The 20,101-nt window shown below is 35.5% G+C and overlaps 1 protein-coding gene across 4 annotated transcripts in view; it reads right to left on the reverse strand.

The window, feature by feature from the left end:
- The window catches only part of LOC125241305 (forkhead box protein L2-like), a 91,400-nt gene extending 74,392 nt beyond the window's left edge, over positions 1-17,008 (reverse strand). For 2 of the 4 annotated variants that reach the window (XM_048149713.1, XM_048149714.1), the window contains exons 1-2: positions 16,535-16,810; positions 9,030-9,169 (exon numbers count right to left, since the gene is read on the reverse strand). In XM_048149713.1, coding sequence (XP_048005670.1) covers positions 9,030-9,169; position 16,535 — 141 coding nt within the window. In that variant the 5' untranslated portion in view covers positions 16,536-16,810. Of the gene's footprint in view, positions 1-9,029; positions 9,170-16,530; positions 16,811-16,899 lie in introns of those variants that run through there. The other 2 variants (XM_048149712.1, XM_048149715.1) reach the window with 2 other exon arrangements.
- Between the last annotated feature and the right edge of the window lie 3,093 nt (positions 17,009-20,101).

Below are 20,101 nucleotides of genomic sequence, written 5' to 3' on the forward strand. Positions count from 1 at the left end.
GAAATTACTTTTATTCTACTTCTATTTACTATCTTTTTACCAAGTTTTAAGTTCCTAACTAAAAATAAAATTGGATTCCCATACAAACTGACATCCCGTTGTTAACCACCTTAGAGGTACAATTTTTCAGAATCGCTTCTAACATCTAATTTAATGTACATTATACGTATAAAAGTAAACTGCTGTGCAAAATTCAACATCTTGGGTTTTGTAGTTTCGGCTAACTATCTATAATCACGATTTTACTGATGTTCACAGCGAAACTTTAAGTCGGTCTGGCGGATGGTTAGGTCCATTCGATTGGTCTGGCTGCTTACAAACAGTCTAGTTATAGTTCCCTGTGTATCATATATCAAAATTAGGCTTGAGAAAATGAGGAAAGTTAGAGTCGTTTTTTGTCAACTTTGTCGCGTCTGTTATAAGTTACGGCCGGCGGAAACGGCCTGGCATTGATGATAACCAATTTCTAACAACGTGCTCTAAACACATACATAAAAATCAGCCTTGAATATGTAAGGAAAGTTAGCACTTTTTTTTTTCACCTTCAGCACTTGATAGCAAAAAAATGGCCGTCGGGCCGAACTAGAAAATATGCAGACATTAAACGTCGATACGAACTCTACATTATCCCAAAGTTTCATCCTTGAGAATTTGAAGAAGGTCTGGCGGCTCTGGGCTCTCAGTCCATTAGAGAACGAAGTCCTGTAAACCAAATCGTTGTCTGTATATTTGGAAAAACTGAGGTCATTGCATAACCAATCCTTAAGAAAGACGTAAACCAGTGAATTTGGAATAGTATATAACCATTTTTTTGCCTACTTAATTTAATTTTAAAAGTTAGGGAAGCCAGTTGCCTCAGACGGACTCTACTGCACCACGACAATATTGCGAATCCAGTTACCAGTCGGCAAACCATATTTTTTTTAAACCTAAAAATATCGATTTAATGGATTACCCGCTGTACAGTCGCGCTGATTTGGCCCCTAAAGATTTTTTTTGTTGATGTTTTTTTTGTCGATGTCTTCAAAACGTACGTTTTGGAGGTGTTCCAATCGGAGAGGTTGAAATGCTTTAAAAACTGGTTTTGTCGATTAGAAAAATGTGTAGACCTCATAGGAGATTGAATTTAAAAATAATAAAGCTATTTATATCAATATAAAGTTGTTAATATGTTATAATTAACCGACTTAACTGTAGAGCTCTTGAACAAGTTAGATCGTTTACTTAACAACTGCATTCGTTTCATTTTCTGTCTTCGTAAATACGACCATGTATCATCTTTCCGTGTTAAACTTGGCTGGTTCCCTATACGTGTACGTCGCAACATTCGCATGCTCTGCACGCTCTTTTCTATCATTAACGATCCTCAATCTCCAGAATATCTTAAATCCTTCTTCAACTACTACGGTGTTTCTCGGATTCGCCAACTGCGCTCTTCTGGCAACCTTTCCTTGTCAATACCATCTCACCGAACAGGTTTTATGTCCAATTCTTTCTCCGTTCAGGTGTCTCGTCTTTGGAATAGTCTCCCAGTCAAACTTAGACAATGTCCGAATAGATTTGCATTTAAAAAATCCCTGATTAAGTACTTTGCTGGTAGAATGACAAATCCTTAGTATTTCATTTTTGTAAGTTTCATCTGATGTCATATGTATGTATGTATTTTTTTATGTATTTAAATATATTGTATGTATGTATATTATTATCTGTGTGTAAGTATGTTTATTCTTTTATATATTACATATAGGTTAGCTTAATAATATTGTGCAAATAACTTAACTATTTTGTTCTTAATATAATTTAATGTTGCACCGCCTACAATTTCTCTGTTTTGCCCGGAGGTTGACTGGTAGAGAATGCCTTATAGCATTAAGTCCGCCTTGTGTACAATTGTATTTTCTTTGTGCAATAAAGATTAAATAAAATAAATAAATAATTAGGCTTGGGAATTTTGGATGCTCGCTATGGTTCTGGCATAAGCAGAGTCGCCATTATGTTAAAAAAAATGTTAGTCAAAGTCAAAGCCTGGAAATAAAATGTCTAACAACAAATATCTAACAACAATATCTCTATCCAATCTAACAACAATCTATATTCACCACAGTTTTTTTGATGGGATACACTTTTAATATGGTTATCAATAAATACTTTTTTTCCGGCTTTGAAATGAACATCACATAAAGAGCAAAATATACTAGACTTTTCTTCATCACATTTTAATTCCTGATACGGCTCTAACCAGGATTTAATTTCGCAAGTCGTAAAATTATTCATTTTAAAATTTTCTTACAAATTGCGTAAACGATATTTCATCTGAACTGACAACTTATTACTCAAGTGTTTTTATTTTTATTTGAAGTAGATGTCAGTAGTCTGTCAAACAAAACACAAGTATCAAAGAGGATGCATAGTAGGTAAAGTAAATCGTAGGTATGCATATCGCGTCAACTGTGAACTTCGACACGTGTGTGTAATAGATTAGTGATAAAATTAATTGCATATTGTTATAGGTATACGTATAGATCATGACATTTAACATGTTTTATTTCCAGGCTTTGACTTTGACTTCGAAAAAATTTTTTTAACATAATGGCGACTCAGCGGATGCCAGAACCATAGCGAGCATCCAAAAGTCCCAAGCCTAGTTATATTCCCGAAATATAAAAGGCACCCCTCGTATTAATAGTAATAATATGTAAAAAGCCTCGGTCTCCTCTTATTATATAAATTGTTTTGCTGTGCCCTCCAGGGTGTCATGTTGTAAACTATGTAATAGGTTAAGATACAGACAAGCAATAAAGAATATGAGTATGAGTATGAGGTAAAAAATAAAATGGAAGTAGTAGAGGTATTTACCTAACCATATAACAATAGGTAAGTATATGGGAACTATGAGCAAGGGACCGTTTTATATGAAACTTAAAAGTCAAAAAGTTTAAACATGTACAATATCTGCATAAATGTTTAGTAGAGGTATAGTGTAACAGTATACGTAGAATAGTGTTTAATATAGTGTAAGTAGATGAGTCTAGACCATAATTAGTAATGAATTGAGTCACTTTGAGCACGAGGTTACTAAGGCATATCATGCTCTAGACGCGCAATCTGCACTTTGTAGGTCGCCCGAGGTGATGATACGAAAGAAAGTTTTATTACTCACTAATCTCTGTAAACATTCATACCTAACTATATATATAATAAAAATAAATACTTACCCTTCTCCCTCGAATATATAGGTAGTAGTTACTCATAAAGATTATAAAGCTTTTTGATGCATTTGAACGTAGTAACGTATAAAATCTCCGAACTATACGTCTCCTTGTATCATTTAAAGACGTATGACAATGGTACAGCGAGAAACATTTGATATTATCGTATTTCTGGACATAGGTACGATATTTACATAGAAATTAGAAAATACTTACGTCTGCAGATGTGTAAACTAAACTGGTACTTAATGTAAAGTGCTAATACTGCCAATATCCAATAGGTACCTACTTAATGAATAGTGTACCACAAACCACAACGATACGACCAATGTATGTATACAAAACATAAATTGTTTCTTCATTTCGAAAGGGGCAGTCTGGACAAACGACAATTATAAGGATTTTTTTACGACGTAACAACAACGTTAATTTATCATTATATTCTACAACGTTAATGTGTTATTGCTGTGCCCAAGTTGGTGAAGTAATTATATGCATGTTAACCTGAGAACATAGTGCTCGCAATAGTACATTACATCAGAGGCCGGGAAAATGAGGATTTCCGGCCAAGTGGGTATATGAGCGTGCGAACGGATAGATACGAGGCCGGGAATCCGTTTTCACGCCGAGGCATGTATAGTGCTTTTCTCAAACATACAATGAAATAAAAAAAAATACTCTAAAGGACAATATTTTATAAAAAAAAGTTACTTTGCAGGCCTAGGCCTAAAAAATAATATGAAATCCCTTTACAGTCCTCTCGAGTTGTTGCGCCCAAAAAGCGATACTTCCCAGCCCATTTTAAGGAACGTAAAGACAATATTTCATTGCATGTTTGAGAAAAATAATTTTCCACTTATATCCATCTGAGCTAATTTTCCAGCTTTATTCTGCAGTTAATATTAAGAATACTTACAATGAAGTAAACGACGTTTTTGATGTTTTCGTAAACGTGCATAATACTATCGCTAGCATAATCGTTTTTGTCAGAGGACGCGAGTTCCATTCCACAGCAGTTCGCATTAAAGATGACGGCAATTCGCTTCGTGCTAATAAACGGTATGTCAACAATGTACGGATGCATTCCCTCCCCACGCCTGGACGTCCGGTGTACGAACGGGGAAGATGAAATAAAATCGTGCAATATTATAAGCCTTCAGGTATAGTTTTGTGTCAGTTCTTGACCCGAATGTTTCATCATTAATTTTTACCCGCTTAGTAGTAAATAAGTGTTATCTTTCGGTCAATCTGTTGTTCGGCCCGCGGTGAACTAGAGTCACGGACGACCGATAATACAGATTCCGGGCCTGTAACTAGAATTCATGTAAATAGGTACCACTGAATTTATGTTATACACGGCGTATAGATTATTTATATGCTACTTAAAATTTTTTGTTACTTTGGTTACGTTCTCGTAGGTTTCCTGGTTGAGTGTTATATAACATGTTTGTAAAATATGAAAAAAAAATCAACAAAAATATGCAATACTATCAATACAATTAAATTTATAACAATTTATGTACCCATTTCTTTTGTTTTCTTTTAAAAAAAGAAGAAAATAGCCATATAAGTATAGATGTAGGTATTTTTTCGGTTTTACTTCAAATTATTATACAGGTAATGTTTAAGATATCATAACTATCGAGCTATTTGAAAAACTAGGTATTTCCAAACTAAGTTATTACACAGGATAGCTTCAGTATCATATCTATAGTCGCAAGAATAAAAGTCAAGACAACAAGGTCGGTCTCGGTGATATAACCGTGACGAGGACGATAAGGCCCAGCTCTGATACCGCATGTACTCCGACTTGACAACCCACGTCATCATGTAACCAGCTCATAAAAATATGAAAGTTATTATTGTAAATACTCGATTAACTATATGAAACTAGAAAAATATTTACAAACAATATTCAATTGATACTGATTAAAACGAGCTATAGGCTTTTGCAAATTGATCTACAGATTCGTATTTAACGTGCGTAATTAGTATTTTAAGTAAATATCATTCTGTTTGGTTTATTTATTTAATAAACATATGTTGAGTATTTACAAAAGATAAATAAGTATACATACTTACATCACTTAAATTAAAGAAGATGGGAATCCCAAAGGTAAAGAAATGCGGAATATCAGTCTACTTAAGTAAATAACATATCATAATTAATACCGCAAATTGAAAAAAAAAATCAATACATTGCTAGGGGAATACCACGCCAAGTGTTCATGTGTAAGCTCAATGTTAAAGTCTTCCTATAAAGCTTAGTAATGTTAAATTAAATTGGAAATTAGAACCTGAGAGTTCGTGAATTGTGACTGGTTTTATAGACATAGCATTGTGAATTCCTTTTTAGTAACATTTGACAAATAACGTTTCTCGTACAAACACATTGCAGACTGCTTTACGGCAATGTGCAGTTATTGGTTCGAGCGACCGTCGCCGGATTCGAATTCGAAGCCGCGACACCAACCCAATACGCCTTATGCCACTCCGACTCTCTTCTGTAGATACGCTTTTTTAGCTTTTAACCGAAATACAACGCCCGGTTTCATACCTTTCAATTATTTTTATTTTCACGACTTCAGGTGTAATTCATCTTTACAAATGCCGAACTGGACTTTTGTTTTTGACTTTTGTGCAAATTCAAAGTGTTTATTGCATGGGTAGTTTGTGAGTTGTGTTTTGTTGTCGTGTTTAACCTCCTCTCAAATACCTACTGAAATACGTACTTAATAGTGTCGTATTTTGTTAGCTGTGTCGTATCGCGATCACCTAAGTTTGAAAATAGTGGGTGGACATCTTTGTTAAGTCTGTATAGAATAAAAATGTTATTTTGTGATTGCGAGTGCCCTAACCGATTAAAATAGTAATGTTCGATAACCTGAACTTTGGGTAAGTCAATGTCATATTGATTGTTATAAAAATATTTACCTACCTACTGGTTCGGTGTCGTGTGATAAACGAAACTTGAATATTTTGGGGCGGTGCGCACTTCGACCTCTTAAAAACATCTTATGAAATACATTTTCGTACACCTCATGGGTTGTGTAAGTAACAGACAAAATGCAAAAAAGAAAACAAATACCTAGAACTATCGTAGATAAATAGATTAGATAGAGTTTTATATTTATGTAAGTACAATGTAAACCCAATTTCACAGTAGTTTCCAATCCAAATAATCTTCGTCTGAGTTAGAATTTCGGAACATTACACTGGATAATTGCATTTCGTGGTAAAGTCCACCCACAATTAGCTATTTGGGTACCGTACACAGGTACCGTACGTACATAGACATAGAGAAATCTGACGAATCAGATCAATACAATTGGTTTTTGTAGAATGTATACCTATTTAATCCCAACAAGAAAACGACATGAAGCACAGCCCTTTATAAAAACCACGTTAAATAGTGGCGCTGAACGTTTTGAGTCCGTTTTGCAGCCCGAGAATTTAATTAGAACTAAGTATTTTTAACCGTGGCCCCAAATCTCAAGGAAGGTGGTTCTCAATTCATCTGTATGTGGTAATGCTTAATGCAATATAAAATATCTTTATCTTTATTTTTTTTAATGTTTGTTTCACGATATCTTCGTCGTCACTGGACCGACTTAGAATTTTTTTTTATTGAATGTAAATGCATACAAATCAGATTGGTCCCATTTTTATCAGAACCCAGTTCTGATGATGGAATCCCGGAGAAATGGAGGGAACTCCTTAAAGGCATACCTACATAATATAGTGATTTTTGTGTTTTTATAAGAAGAGCATGAATTTACGTATGGAACAGTGACATTTGGTGCAGTGGAACTGCTGACGAAGATCAGAACGGAACTCCTTAAATCTAAACGGACCGCTTATTTGGTATTCGACTTTGGTATTTTTATAAGAACAGCTTGCATTTACGTTCAGAACAGTGACATTTGGTGCAGTGAAACTTCTGATGATGATCAGAACAGAACTCCTCAAATCTGAACGGCACATTTATAATGACTTTGGTATTTTTATAAGAAAAGCATGCATTTAAGTTCAGATCAGTGACATTTATTTGTTAGGAAATTTGTTCTTTTTGTTATGTTTGTTAAGCATATTGAGTTTTCAAGTCAAATTTTGTCAAGCTCGATTTCTTATAATCGGATATCGTATTCATGAGGAATTGAGGAAACTACTCAAACCTTAAGTGCGTTTTCACATTATCCGATCCGATATCGGATGTAGGACCGATATCCTATACATTTAAGCCGCCATCTTTTTAACCCCCGACGCAAAAACGAAGGGGTGTTATAAGTTTGACGTGTCTGTCTGTGTGTGTGTCTGTCTGTCTGTCTGTCTGTCTGTCTGTTTGTCTGTTTGTCTGTCTGTCTGTCTGTGTGTGTGTGTCTGTCTGTGGCATCGTAGCTCTCGAACGGATGAACCGATTTTGATTTAGTTTTTTTTGTCTGAAAGTTGAGTTAGTCGGGAGTGTTCTTAGCCATGTTTCATGAAAATCGGTCCACTAGGTCGCGGTCGGGGGTTTTTTCAAAATTTTAATTTTGTGGTTAGGTTATTACCTTTGAAATCCTTCCGACATGCGATATCGGATCTGGTAATGTGAAAACGCACTAACGGTATACATTATCCATTTCTGTTACCATCAAATAATCAAAGATTTACATTAAAAACAGTTTTAAATTATATGTAGTTACCTACACATTTCCACATAATCCAATATTCGCAACCTACCTTTCACCAGAACCCCAAAAGCGGCGGTTTTTTTTCTTAAAAAGTATCTTCATACTATGTACTTAACCTTTGTACATAACCATTATAATTATTCACTGTACTTGTAATTTGTTCTGTGCAATAAAGTATTTACTACTATACTAAAGTATTTACTACTTATACTGAACTGTCACCCCATACATCAGAATAACAGCGCCCTCCTGACAATAGTCTTGTATTTCTGGTCAGGCTTACATATTTATTTACAGATTTACTAGTACTAGTTACATTTACTAGTAGGATAGTTGCCTATTGGCCCGTTAGTCGCACACACTGGTTTAACCTCGGTCCGCCCGTTCTCGCGCATCCAATGACAATAGGTACTTGGGGCCAAGTCCGCTTGCGTCAAGACAAAAGGCTGACTCACAGTCTGGTGCAACAGCACGAGGTGGAGGTAGTTTCAATTTACAAGCGTTGATGTTTACACGTCATTTATGAGGAGTAAGAAGTAAAAATACGTATACGTACTTACACACTATTTTTCTCTGATTTGCAAATGCGTTTAACTTTACGGTTGTCCAAACGCTAATTCTGAGTGCCTATCCAGAACACAAACGTAATTTAGCTTACCTAGAAAATAAGTCAATTTCTGTAAGATTATATCTTAGTATTTATTGATTATCAATTAATTAAAAAAAATACGATTAATATTCTAATTTCTTACTCTGACACTATTATGGGTTTATTTTATGTACTTATCAGCTGTCGGACTAAATCGGATTAGGGCTCTCATTTTGTTACTTGTTTACATACATCAATGATGACGCTTTTCAGCGCATAACACCACCCATTATATCACCGTCGGGTGCACACGCACAGTGCACATGCGTAGGAGTAGAGTTGCACCCTGTGCGCATCGACAACTTGACATACGCGTTCATGGTAATGGGGTAACCGTGTTGCCTGAAATCACCCGTGGTGCTTCGCGCGAGGTATTTACCCTAGGGCCAACCGACCCACGGCCCGGGGCGGCAGATTTTTGTTGGAACAGCGAAGCTAGGGCCATCAAATCATTAAAATAAAATATGACCCTGCATACGTAGTGACAAAATGACTCACCGTCGGGTGCATATGTGGGTGGGAGTAGAGTTGCATCCTGCGAGCGTCGACATACAGGTCGTTCATGACGAAGGGGTAGGCAGTCAGCGCGACATCGCCGCTGCCGTCGTGCAGCTCGTCTTCATCCGTCGTGCGCGCCACTGCGACAAAGTTTAGCAACTTATCATCTCGCTAGTCTGCATCAAGGGCATACGATACCTCCTAAGCATACTGAGACAAGTGCAAAATCACGATTTTGCAGGAGACCCGTTCAAATGTATTAATAGTTATTTGTTATACAAGGGGGCAAAGTTGTATTTTAACGCCGAGTGTGGAATTGAAAAACGAGCAAGTGAAAGGAGTTTTTTAACACACGAGAAGTAAAATACATTTGCACCCGAGTGTAACACAAAACTTTTCCCCTCACTATACTTAGCGAGGAAACTACAACGCAAAAAATGCGTTTATCACTGTTTCCAGTAGTTCCACAGGTGTTAAATCATCTTTATTACTAGATTCACCTACTTTTATCAATGTTAAAGCAGTTAATGTGAATTTATTCAAGGTCAAATTACTTTACCCACTAGTGAATAAAATGCGTTTTTACCCGCTGGTATTAAAGGACAAAACACGTGTTTCCGAGCTGGTGAGGGGAAAATAAACATAACATGCGTATTTGTTCACGTAATAACATGAAGGTTTGGATTTTTAATAACGAAATAAATAATATTATTTATTTTTAACTCCCTCTGCGTTAACTGCACGAGGCACAGTGTTGCAAGGGAATTGTCTCGGTGTACAGTGCTCGATGTTAAAAAAATATGTTAGTTGTATATATGTTGTATCAGTAATCGTCACTTTTTTTCCAAAACTGATGCGAATTTCAGCATGAAATTTCAGTGGAAGATAAATATTAGTATTTTAATCATAAATAAGTAGGTAAAAAAAACGTAAAATCGTAAAATTGTCACTTGGCTCAGTATACTTAGGAGGTATCGATTATAGAGGTAGTCATGCAGTATTGGTACGAGTTTCACACCAATGAATATTAGGTATTATAAACCTTAATTCTAAGTACCAGCCATCTTTGGGCATCAAGTTGAAATTTGTTTAAAATTACTTCGCACTCTTGTGGATAAAATACAACGTTGTCATTGGTTTTTATGAAGAGAGCTTTTATCAGTTGGTGTGGTGAAAAATATTTTGAAGCTAACTTAAATACATAAATATATATAATATACGACCTTAATTTGTCGAAGCATTAAGACTTCTTTAACATACGTAAGCGTATTTAACTCAACAGTCAGTTAGTAATCAAATTACATATACCTAACTAGAATACGTACGACATACGAACATCTTTATTTATTGCTGACTGAAGCACTTCCATGCGCTGATGTAGTTTGACGAAGTCACGCTAACTTTTTAATAATTGCATAACTAAAACTCGGCCAATTATCTGACCTAATGTCAAGTCGAGTCTCCAAGTTTATTCCTTAAAAACGCATTATTAATAAAAGTAAGTGCGTTTTCACATTATCCGATCGGATGTCGGATTCCATACATTACAGGGGCCATCTTGGATTTTTTCAGTTGAAATACTTCCGACATCCGATATTGGATCGGCTAATGTGAAAACGGACTAAGACCATGGTCACTGAAAAAGTATTATGCAACCGTGTTTGACTGAGTTAAAAAATACTCCTGGCGTCTTTATTAACAGTTTTCGACTTCACCACAAATTGTTACCCACGCCACTCACCTTTTTGGACCTCTTTTAAACACCCGTTGCCTAAAATACTACCGTGAGACCATTGAATTTTTTACGATAGAGGACTCCTAAAAATCATGTTTTCATTTGTGGGTATTTCTAGACGTTGTAAACAAAAAAACAAGCTGGTTGGGCTGGTAGAATTGACGTTTCAAATATGATTGAATCACACACATAAATTGATCGATTTGAATTAGTTTCATTATTTTACAGTTAATATACATATTTTCCCAGCGTTAGCTTGGTGAAAAAAATTGTGTTCCACTCAGTGGCAAACTGTGTTTAACCCTAGTGTTAGTGCCTCGAATCCCTCGCAGCACTCAATATTCCACTTTTCGAACCCCTCGCCACGCTCGTGGTTCAATGATGAAATCTTTCACTTGCACGGGTATTAATATTGGTATTTCTCTTTATTTCTCCGAAGCTACCTGAACGGCCTATTTGGTCTTATACATAAATTCGTTCTTAGGTAAAATCATCCGGTTTCCTGCAAGCTTTATAGATCGTCAAGTCCTTTAGCAACTAGGTGGGCAAGGATACTAACAACTGCATAAGTACGAGTACAAATTATTATTTTAATGTAATTTTGTAATGTTAGATGTAAGGCAGCTTTTTTTCCATACCAGCCACGCAACAAAAAAGCTAACAATTTTAAATTTCAAATACTAACTATCTGATAATTTTCCATTAGTAAATAATCTTGCGTCACACGATATTCTCTACATATTTAAATATTTCAGCCACGGATTTCTCCGAATGTTTGTGGTGTGTGTTCTATGAAGTCCACAGTTCATTAACAATAAAATCAAACCAATTCGAATTCAAAGTTATTATTAAACATAATTGAAGTTTACGCAACTATGGGAACAGATCAAATTATTTTTAATAAATATTAATTTTTTGTGATTTTTATTTCGATTTTTAAATTGAAGTTTATTTTCGTTTATTGGAATTCCAACGGCCCCGTGCGCTGAAGACGGGTTAAGAATTTTATCACCCTCCAGGAGGACCCGTGGGTTTCGTAGAAGTCGATTTTGAGATATGGGTATATCTCATAGAGTGATATGAGTGGTACTGGCAACCTGTGAGTGTATTACAATTCCATTTTCTTTCTACCGTTTCTACCTCTTAATTGCCAAGAGTGATACTGAAACTTACAGTTTTATGTGCTCGGCCTACCCCATTTCGGTATACAGGGATGTGTTTACGTACCTAGTATGTACGACGAGAGGTCATAATTATATTCGCGGAATGAAGAAGGAGGTAAAAAGGTACAAAACCTCTTTGCTGTATATTGATTTAAACTACCTACTTAACACGATCTTTACTCATATTATAAAATTAAAATGGGACTTAATCGCGTAAACCTTACGTTTATATTTAACCCGACGTTTCGGGCGTGACATTACGTCCGTGGTCACTTAGTCTACCCGTGACCACGGACGTAATGTTACGTCCGAAACGTCGAGTTAAATATTAACGGAAGTTTTATGCAATTAAGTCCCGTTTTAATTTAATAATGAAATCTCTTTGCTTGTCTGGTATGAGAACACTTTTAGAAAAAAACGTCAACCAATTATTTTGGAATAAACGTGCAATTATGTAACCAATTAGATATCGTGCCATGGTGTCTTTTCCATCGAAGCAAGGTTAACCTCCGCTACTTACAATTAATTAAATAAGCCGTCTACGGGGACCAGTGCCCTGCTAAAACCATGATTTACAAGCGGCATGGCTTCTTCAAATATGGCAGAGAGTCAATTGAAGACGACCCTCGCCCAGGACGGCCGATCGATGCCACATCGTCGGTTATCGTTCAAAAAGTTGAAAAAGAAGATGCTCGACTCAAAAAGAAACAATTAGTTGGTGTATCAGATACTTACAATAATTTTGAAGATCATACAAGGCCTTCTTGGCATTACGAAATTGAGAGCTAGGTGGGAACCGAGAATGCTGAAACCGGAGCAGATGCAACGAGTTGACGAATCCAAGCATTTTTTTAATATGTGCGGTGACAATCCTTCCACATATTAGAACGAAGTGACTGGTGATAGTTCAACCTGAGTTGAAACATGCAGTGGTATAAAGGGTGCATTCTGATAATCAGCCAGAAGGCAACGATTATTTTGGGATTTGAAAGGAATATTCATGATTTACTATAAGGAAAAAGGTGCTACCGTATTATAAAGGATACGTTAAGCCACTTAAGTCATTAAAATACAAAAAAAGTGGGAAACCGTTCAATATAGCCATATTGCGACTGCTGCTCTTAACAGGTGCGGCTTCGAACAGGTGGTTTACCCACCCCACAGCCCGGATCTGGCTACGGAAGAACTATGAGGAAAAATATTCGTGATGATGAAGAGGTGAAAGAGGCTATTTCGGCTCATTTTGAGGCCAAAGATGATAAATATTTATGATGGTCTACATTAGTTAATCGATCAGCACGGGAATCATGGTCGCGCGATAAATGATAAAACATCTGGCCGTCCCTATCGCACTTACTAATAGTGCGATAGGGACGGCCTGATATTTTATCGTCTATCGCGCGACCATGCTTCCCGTGCTGATGACGTTAACACAAAAATACTCTTATTTTTTCATTCATTTGCAAATACTTGCAGTCTTGCACTTTTACTGAAATTTATTGGAGTTTAAGGGATTTGTTTGCACCAAATCAACACACTGGTTTAAACTTTCAGGATTATTACACACAATAACTTTCAAATCGATTAAGTCCCGATTTAAAAGTTATTACTTACGAGTATGTACCGATTAAATAGTCTAAGAGTCTAAAATAATCAACTTCTGTTGTAATCAACTTGTGTTGACTTGATCATCATCCTCCTTGCGTTATCCCGGCATTTGCCACGGCTCATGGGGGCCTGGGGTCCGCTTTGACAACTAACCCCAAGATTTGGCGTAGGCACTAGTTTTTACGAAAGCGACTGCCATCTGACCTTCCAACCCGACGGGTAACTAGGCCTTATTAGAATTAGTCCGGTTTCCTCACGATGTTTTCCTTCACCGAAAAGCGAAGTGTTGACTTGATATGGATGCCAAATTCAACTGTTGTTGTCTACTGTCCTTGAATATATGAGTAAAGCTAATTTTGCTGTATATATTTATTTAGGATTTAAGTTATTTATAGCTCAAAACGTTTTTAACATTTAATAGTTTAATTTTATTATTTTACAGATCAACCTACGCAACAATTAGCTTGCCTTTCAACTATAATAGAAATACCGTTAATTAAGCTTGAAAAGAGCTAACTACCTACGATACTTTTCTGTCGAGTCCATAACCTATATTCTATATTTATCTTAATACAAAGAAAAAGAAGTTCTTTGTAGGACACACGGCAATACACCCGACTTTCGAACCGGGGAACTTTCTTAATATTATTCGATTATTACAAATTACAATCCATTTGATTTCCACCAATTTAGTACAATTCGGGTCAAAAATATCATCAATTAATTTAGTAGGTACAATTAATATCAAAAATAACATCATTAGACAAAATAAGCACCAAAAGTCTTGCAGCCATTTAAATACATACCTCTATACCAGTTATACCGAAGTATACATTTAGGTTTACCCGTGAATTACCGACAAACATTTAATCGAATATTATTTCAAAGAAAACGATCCAAATATTTTCATTTCATCGGCAGCAATATTTTCATCGTCGAAAAATCGATATAAGTAAAATTAAATCATGGATTATAATTGGTAGGTGAATTAGTTTGTACATGGCCTATTGCTCACCATTTACATACTATTTTATATGCATAAATGTATTTTAAATGCATTCATTTAAGCAGGGTCGCAGTTTTGACCGGTCTCAATAGATAGCGAAGCGACCCACACACAGACGAACTGCTACCAAAAGGTGGGTTAGGTTAGGTTACAATTAGAACTGCGACCCATACACCGACGAACTGCTACCAAAAGGTAGGTTGGTTAGGTTAGAATTAGAACTGCGACCCACACACAGACGTACTGCTACTAAAAAGTGGGTTAGGTTAGGTTAGGTTAGAACTACGACCCACACACAGACGAACTGCTACCAAATAGTGGGTTAGTTTAGGTTAGAACTGCAACCCACACACAGACAAACTGCTACCAAAAAGTGGGTTAGGTTAGGTTAGAACTGCGACCCACACACAGACGAATTGCTACCAATAAGTGGGTTAACTAAGTTAAGTTAGAACTGCGACCCGCAGCACACAAACAACTTTTAGGACTAGGTACAGTATTTTGAGTATCATTTTGTATTAAAATCTGTTTGGTGTACCTAATAAAGTAAAATAAAATAAAATAAAATAACAATTTTGGTGATCATTAATTTTTTTGGATTCAAATTATTTTGGGTGGTATGTCCTTTAATAGCACGGCAAGATATTAAAATTTTGGTTTTCGTTTCACATTAAAACATTAAAATAGTGTTTCAATATTGGTGATCATTTACAATTAGGTGCGTTAAGTTTTTTGAAGATAGGCAAATAATATTTTTTTCTGATAGAATACGTTATAACGATCACGAACAGTTGGCTGTTATATTTTTAATTCGTATATGAAATTAGAAAAAAAACGATGTCAACTGTCAGTGTCACTTAGCTGTCATTGTTGTTTTTTTTTCTAATTTCTTACAATTCAGCACGTGCAAAGCGTTGTCACCTCATCTGCTATTAAATTTCACAAATTTAATGTCGTTTCGGTCACTTAAAAATAAATAATAAATAAATGATTACTTTAATTTACCTACCCTAACATTTCTAACATTCGTCCGCCATCTTGTAATTTTTGACAGGTCGAGGAAGGCCCCACCCAGGTATTCACTTTACCGCCCTAGGGCGGTAAAATAGCTCATTACGTATCAGTAATATGCACTGCAGGCATGTAACAACACCGTTTACGAGTGAGTCTGATGAAAATTGACTTTTAGGTAGATAAATACTGATGTATCTGTCATTTCATCGCGCCAACAAAGAATTGTGATAGAAAAACAATAGATTTAGATTTTGCACTGTTTTTCTAAGGTGACAATCTAGTCTGTCATTTTGTACAATTTTCAGTTAAGTCACGTTTAAGCGAATTTTGGAAGAGGTGTTTCTTGAATGTTAACAAAAAACATCATGCATTAGATTAGTGTAATTTTTTTTAACTTTTTTTTCTTAGCACTCAAGTGTTAATAACCGTTTTTTTTAGTTTTTGCCTACATGTTAATTATGTATATTTTTTTAATGCGAATTAATCTGTGTGTTTAGTCTGTTCTATTTAGAACAAATGACATTATCATCTATTAAAAAAAAACAATGTAAGTAGTTAGGCTCCTTAGGTCCGATAATAATCGTTATTAAAATATTCGCCCGTATGGAATACACAGGCTGTATATGTATATGTATAATGTCTATTGAAGTTCTGTGATCATTTTATTTTAAGTATAATAATATTAATAGCAAGCTAGAAAATATTTATACTGACACAAGTGCTGGCAACGTAGAAACCATACCAATTAATTTCTTTAGAGTTACTTGTTTATGAGTTATTTTACAACAAAATAAAAAAATTATATCCACTATTGACTTATATTTGTTTACCAAAACATACAATGTTTTTGTAATAAACGCGTATTTTACAGTGCATTAATCAAAGGTAACTAGCTATAAATGTTTACCGCCTACAGAAAACTCGTTTGCCCACTAAATTATTTCAACTCTACTTCTATACTTTTATATTACTCACCCACTTTTTATAAATTGAGGCTTTCCAATTCAGCTTAAAAGTCCATGAAGCTTTGCATAGCGGACATCCTTGTTACGTCACAAATTTAATAAACAGTCCACACGTAAACAGCTTTTTTAAAATTGATTATAAGTTTTATGTAAATCGCGTCAACTGGGCGGGCGGATACGGTGCGTTGCGCGCCGAACGAGTGTGCGAGCGATGGGCGACCGACGGACTGGCTTAGGTTGCGCTACGCTCGCTACCGCCAAATCACGGCTCACCAACGCCGCACTGAAACCTGAAAACAAAACATACTGTAACCTATATTGAAAAAAAAAAGAAAACTTAAAACGAGAAAGATTTTCCATTTTAAAATTCCTTAAATACCTTCACGTAATAGGTACAAAATAATGACGAAAATCGTTAAGTTTTCACAAGGAAAACCAAATCTTGGTCTTGCGGTCGGAGGGGCAAGACGTAGTGCTATTGGCGGGTTTGAGCGGCCCGACACCAATAGCGTGAGAAGGAGGAGCCTTGTAACCGCTTTGAAATTTGGCGAGAAACGGTTCCTCCCCAATTTCCGTCTTTCGGACTTGAATAATGTAGATTTCGCAGGACAGCCTTCCCGGTGTTATTCCGTAGGTAAGTACCGAACGGCCCTACTCGTGCAATATACAATATTTATATATTTGTTACTTTATTTTGTAGGACTACAGAAAGCTAGCACAGACAAAGAACTGCAATCAGTCATTCAAAAATAAGCTACCAATTAAGGGATATTTTTTCTTAGTGGCTTAGTAAAATTACGTACCTGGTCTACGAATAGTGTAAAAAGTTGATAGTTCAACTTTCCAGCTTCTGTAAATGGGCCCCAGGTGTATGGTTTTTCAAATATAGAATATATGGCTAATTAACTATTTTGTTTTTATTTAATTTTCTCATAAAAAATATTATCAGCAAATAAATAAACTTACCCAGCATGTGTTATCATTACCAATAATTTTCCGCAGTTAAAAAAAATAGTCAACGTAAGTACTTAAATTAAGTCGCCCAGGGTACACAGCCAACTAAGCCAACGTCATAATTGCTTACGCTTCGTGTCGTGGCCAGCTCTCTCTGTCATTCTTCTGATGTGGCGCGACAGAGCCAGACTGCGTTCCGATCGCGACGTAGTGTCAACGTCTCTACGTATATGATTTTTTAAGTATAGGGCTCTTAAAAATGGCACACTTACGTGACTGTGGCAAAGGTATTTGATAGCAATAGTACGAGTGCCGATCTGAGAGTTTTTAGGTGCTACTATTTAAGAGGGCTTTCGTGTTAAAAATAGTGAAATCGCAACCGAGCACTCGATCATACCGTGTGTGGTATCAAATTAAAGGGCTTTGCGAGTAGTTTATAAATATATATCACATTATAGGACTTTTTCTACTTGGTCTAACAAAATATGAAAAATGTCCAAAAGTGGTAATAATTGTACCGGTGAAGGCTCGTTTTCAAAAAATTGGCAAAAATCAATAATAGCAATGTATAATCACTAAGGCATAACAGCAATTTAAGTAAACGTTGCAGATTAATTTAGTACAAAACTTGCTTCGATGTGATGTAGATTTTCAAAGAAATTGTCACTTAATTTTAGGTAATTTCTGAAATAAATTGAATTCGCCTTAGGCTAGTTTACTCTTTTTCAAAAACTTAAAATAAAAATCTAGTCTGAAATGATTGTGGTACAGGATATACGAATTATAAATTTACCCGTTTTAATATTCAAAATTGTCTAAATTTTACAAATAAGATCGACTGATTCAGCTCTATACGTGCGTTTTTCTAAATGTGCATTAGAGAAAAATTCATAATTAATTTAGTGAGTTAGTTTTCAAAAATCCAGTCTTATAAAAATCAAGATAATAAGATGCTCTAACTGGAACTTGAATTAAATAAATCTATTGGATAACGGAAAGTGTAGTATTTCACCGACTAAAACTATCAATTTTACATTATTTTGACGTTTTTTTTTTGAAAGCAGCCTTAAGCATTTTTACTATTTATGTACGATCACTTATCATGCGTTTAATTATAAATAATTACAAATATACATCTTTGAATTCGTACATGGTAGTTACAAATTCGGTTAATTATAGAAAAAAAGGTATACATTAAAAAAAACAGTTATTCCATACAAAACAGCTTTATGTAAAAAAATATAATAAATTAATAATTATAATCAGTATTTTCTTTAGATGTGTATTGAAATATCTCATACTAGGTATCAATTTTATTCAAATCGCATGAGCGGTAACAATTTCCAGATCGGCCCTCGCAAGTTATTCTATGCTTCTCGATCGTACCTCCAAGTATAATATGTATTAGTGCGAGGTGGAACCTAAACGCAGTGGTCAATAAATATGCTACGTCAGTGCCATCTCGCCAGTTAGGGCTACCATAACTTTGCTGTACCCTCCTAAGACATCTATATTTTGAACTTTTATTGTTTTATAAAAAGTTTTGTTCTAAATTCAAAACAGAATACAATTGCTCAGGAGGGTAGGTATTTAACGATGTGCGTAACCAATATTCTAATCAGTTAACGCTTCGCTACGCTTACCCGTCCAACAGTCTCCCTGATATGGAAGAGTCACGTTGGCTAGACCGACAGTTCACTCCAAATAGCCACAAAAGGAATCATTCATCGTTTTCAAATTGTTCGTTTAGGGACGAGAAAATGGATAACGACTACTTATATGTATTGTCGTGACATAATGCATTGTTTTAATTTAAGTCCTACAAATCTGATTTTATTGACCTACTGCGGAATAATCATGAATAGTTGAGCAGTTAAACATACGAAACTTAAGTGCGTGCAAGTGCGTGTTTACATTATCCGATCCGATATCGGATTTCGGAAGGATTTCAAAGGGAAAAATCAAAGATTTCGTCCTTAATGTATAGGATATCGGTCCTACATCCGATATCGGATCGGATAATGTGAAAACGCACTAATTTTTTCTTCTTCATTTGGTTAAATGGATGCTGATACGCAATAATGTGTTATCCTACATGCATTTCGCAATAAGATGTCAACTGCGTATCAGCATCCAAATGTTCCACAAATGGAAAGTAAATTATTAAAAAAAGTACCTAACTAAAAGTGTAATAATTTAATTAAAATATTAACACAAAAGTAAAAGACAGCGTAAGACTCGAAGTCCTTGTGATGCGCCTTTGAAGCTCGTAGAAGTCCTTTAGTGCTACGCGCGTAGATACTGCTTGGGGCTCGCGTAGCATTTTTTACAAAGATAATATAATCACATGGCGACCGGTCTGGCGTAGTTGCTAGTGACCCTGCCGGCTAAGCCACGGTCCCGTTTCGAATCCCGGTAAGGGCATATATTTGCGCAATGAACACAGATATTTGTTCCTGAGTCATGGATGTTTTCTATGTACAAAATACAAAATCATTTATTCAGCAATTAGGCCACGGGGGCACTTTTACATGTCAACATTACAAAGTATCCATTAGAATTAAACAAATTAAATTAACAGAAATATTAACAATTAAAAATATTAATCATAAGCAAAGTAGCTAATA

The sequence above is a fragment of the Leguminivora glycinivorella genome, chromosome Z (assembly GCF_023078275.1).
Source record: "Leguminivora glycinivorella isolate SPB_JAAS2020 chromosome Z, LegGlyc_1.1, whole genome shotgun sequence".
Classification (NCBI taxonomy): domain Eukaryota; kingdom Metazoa; phylum Arthropoda; class Insecta; order Lepidoptera; family Tortricidae; genus Leguminivora; species Leguminivora glycinivorella.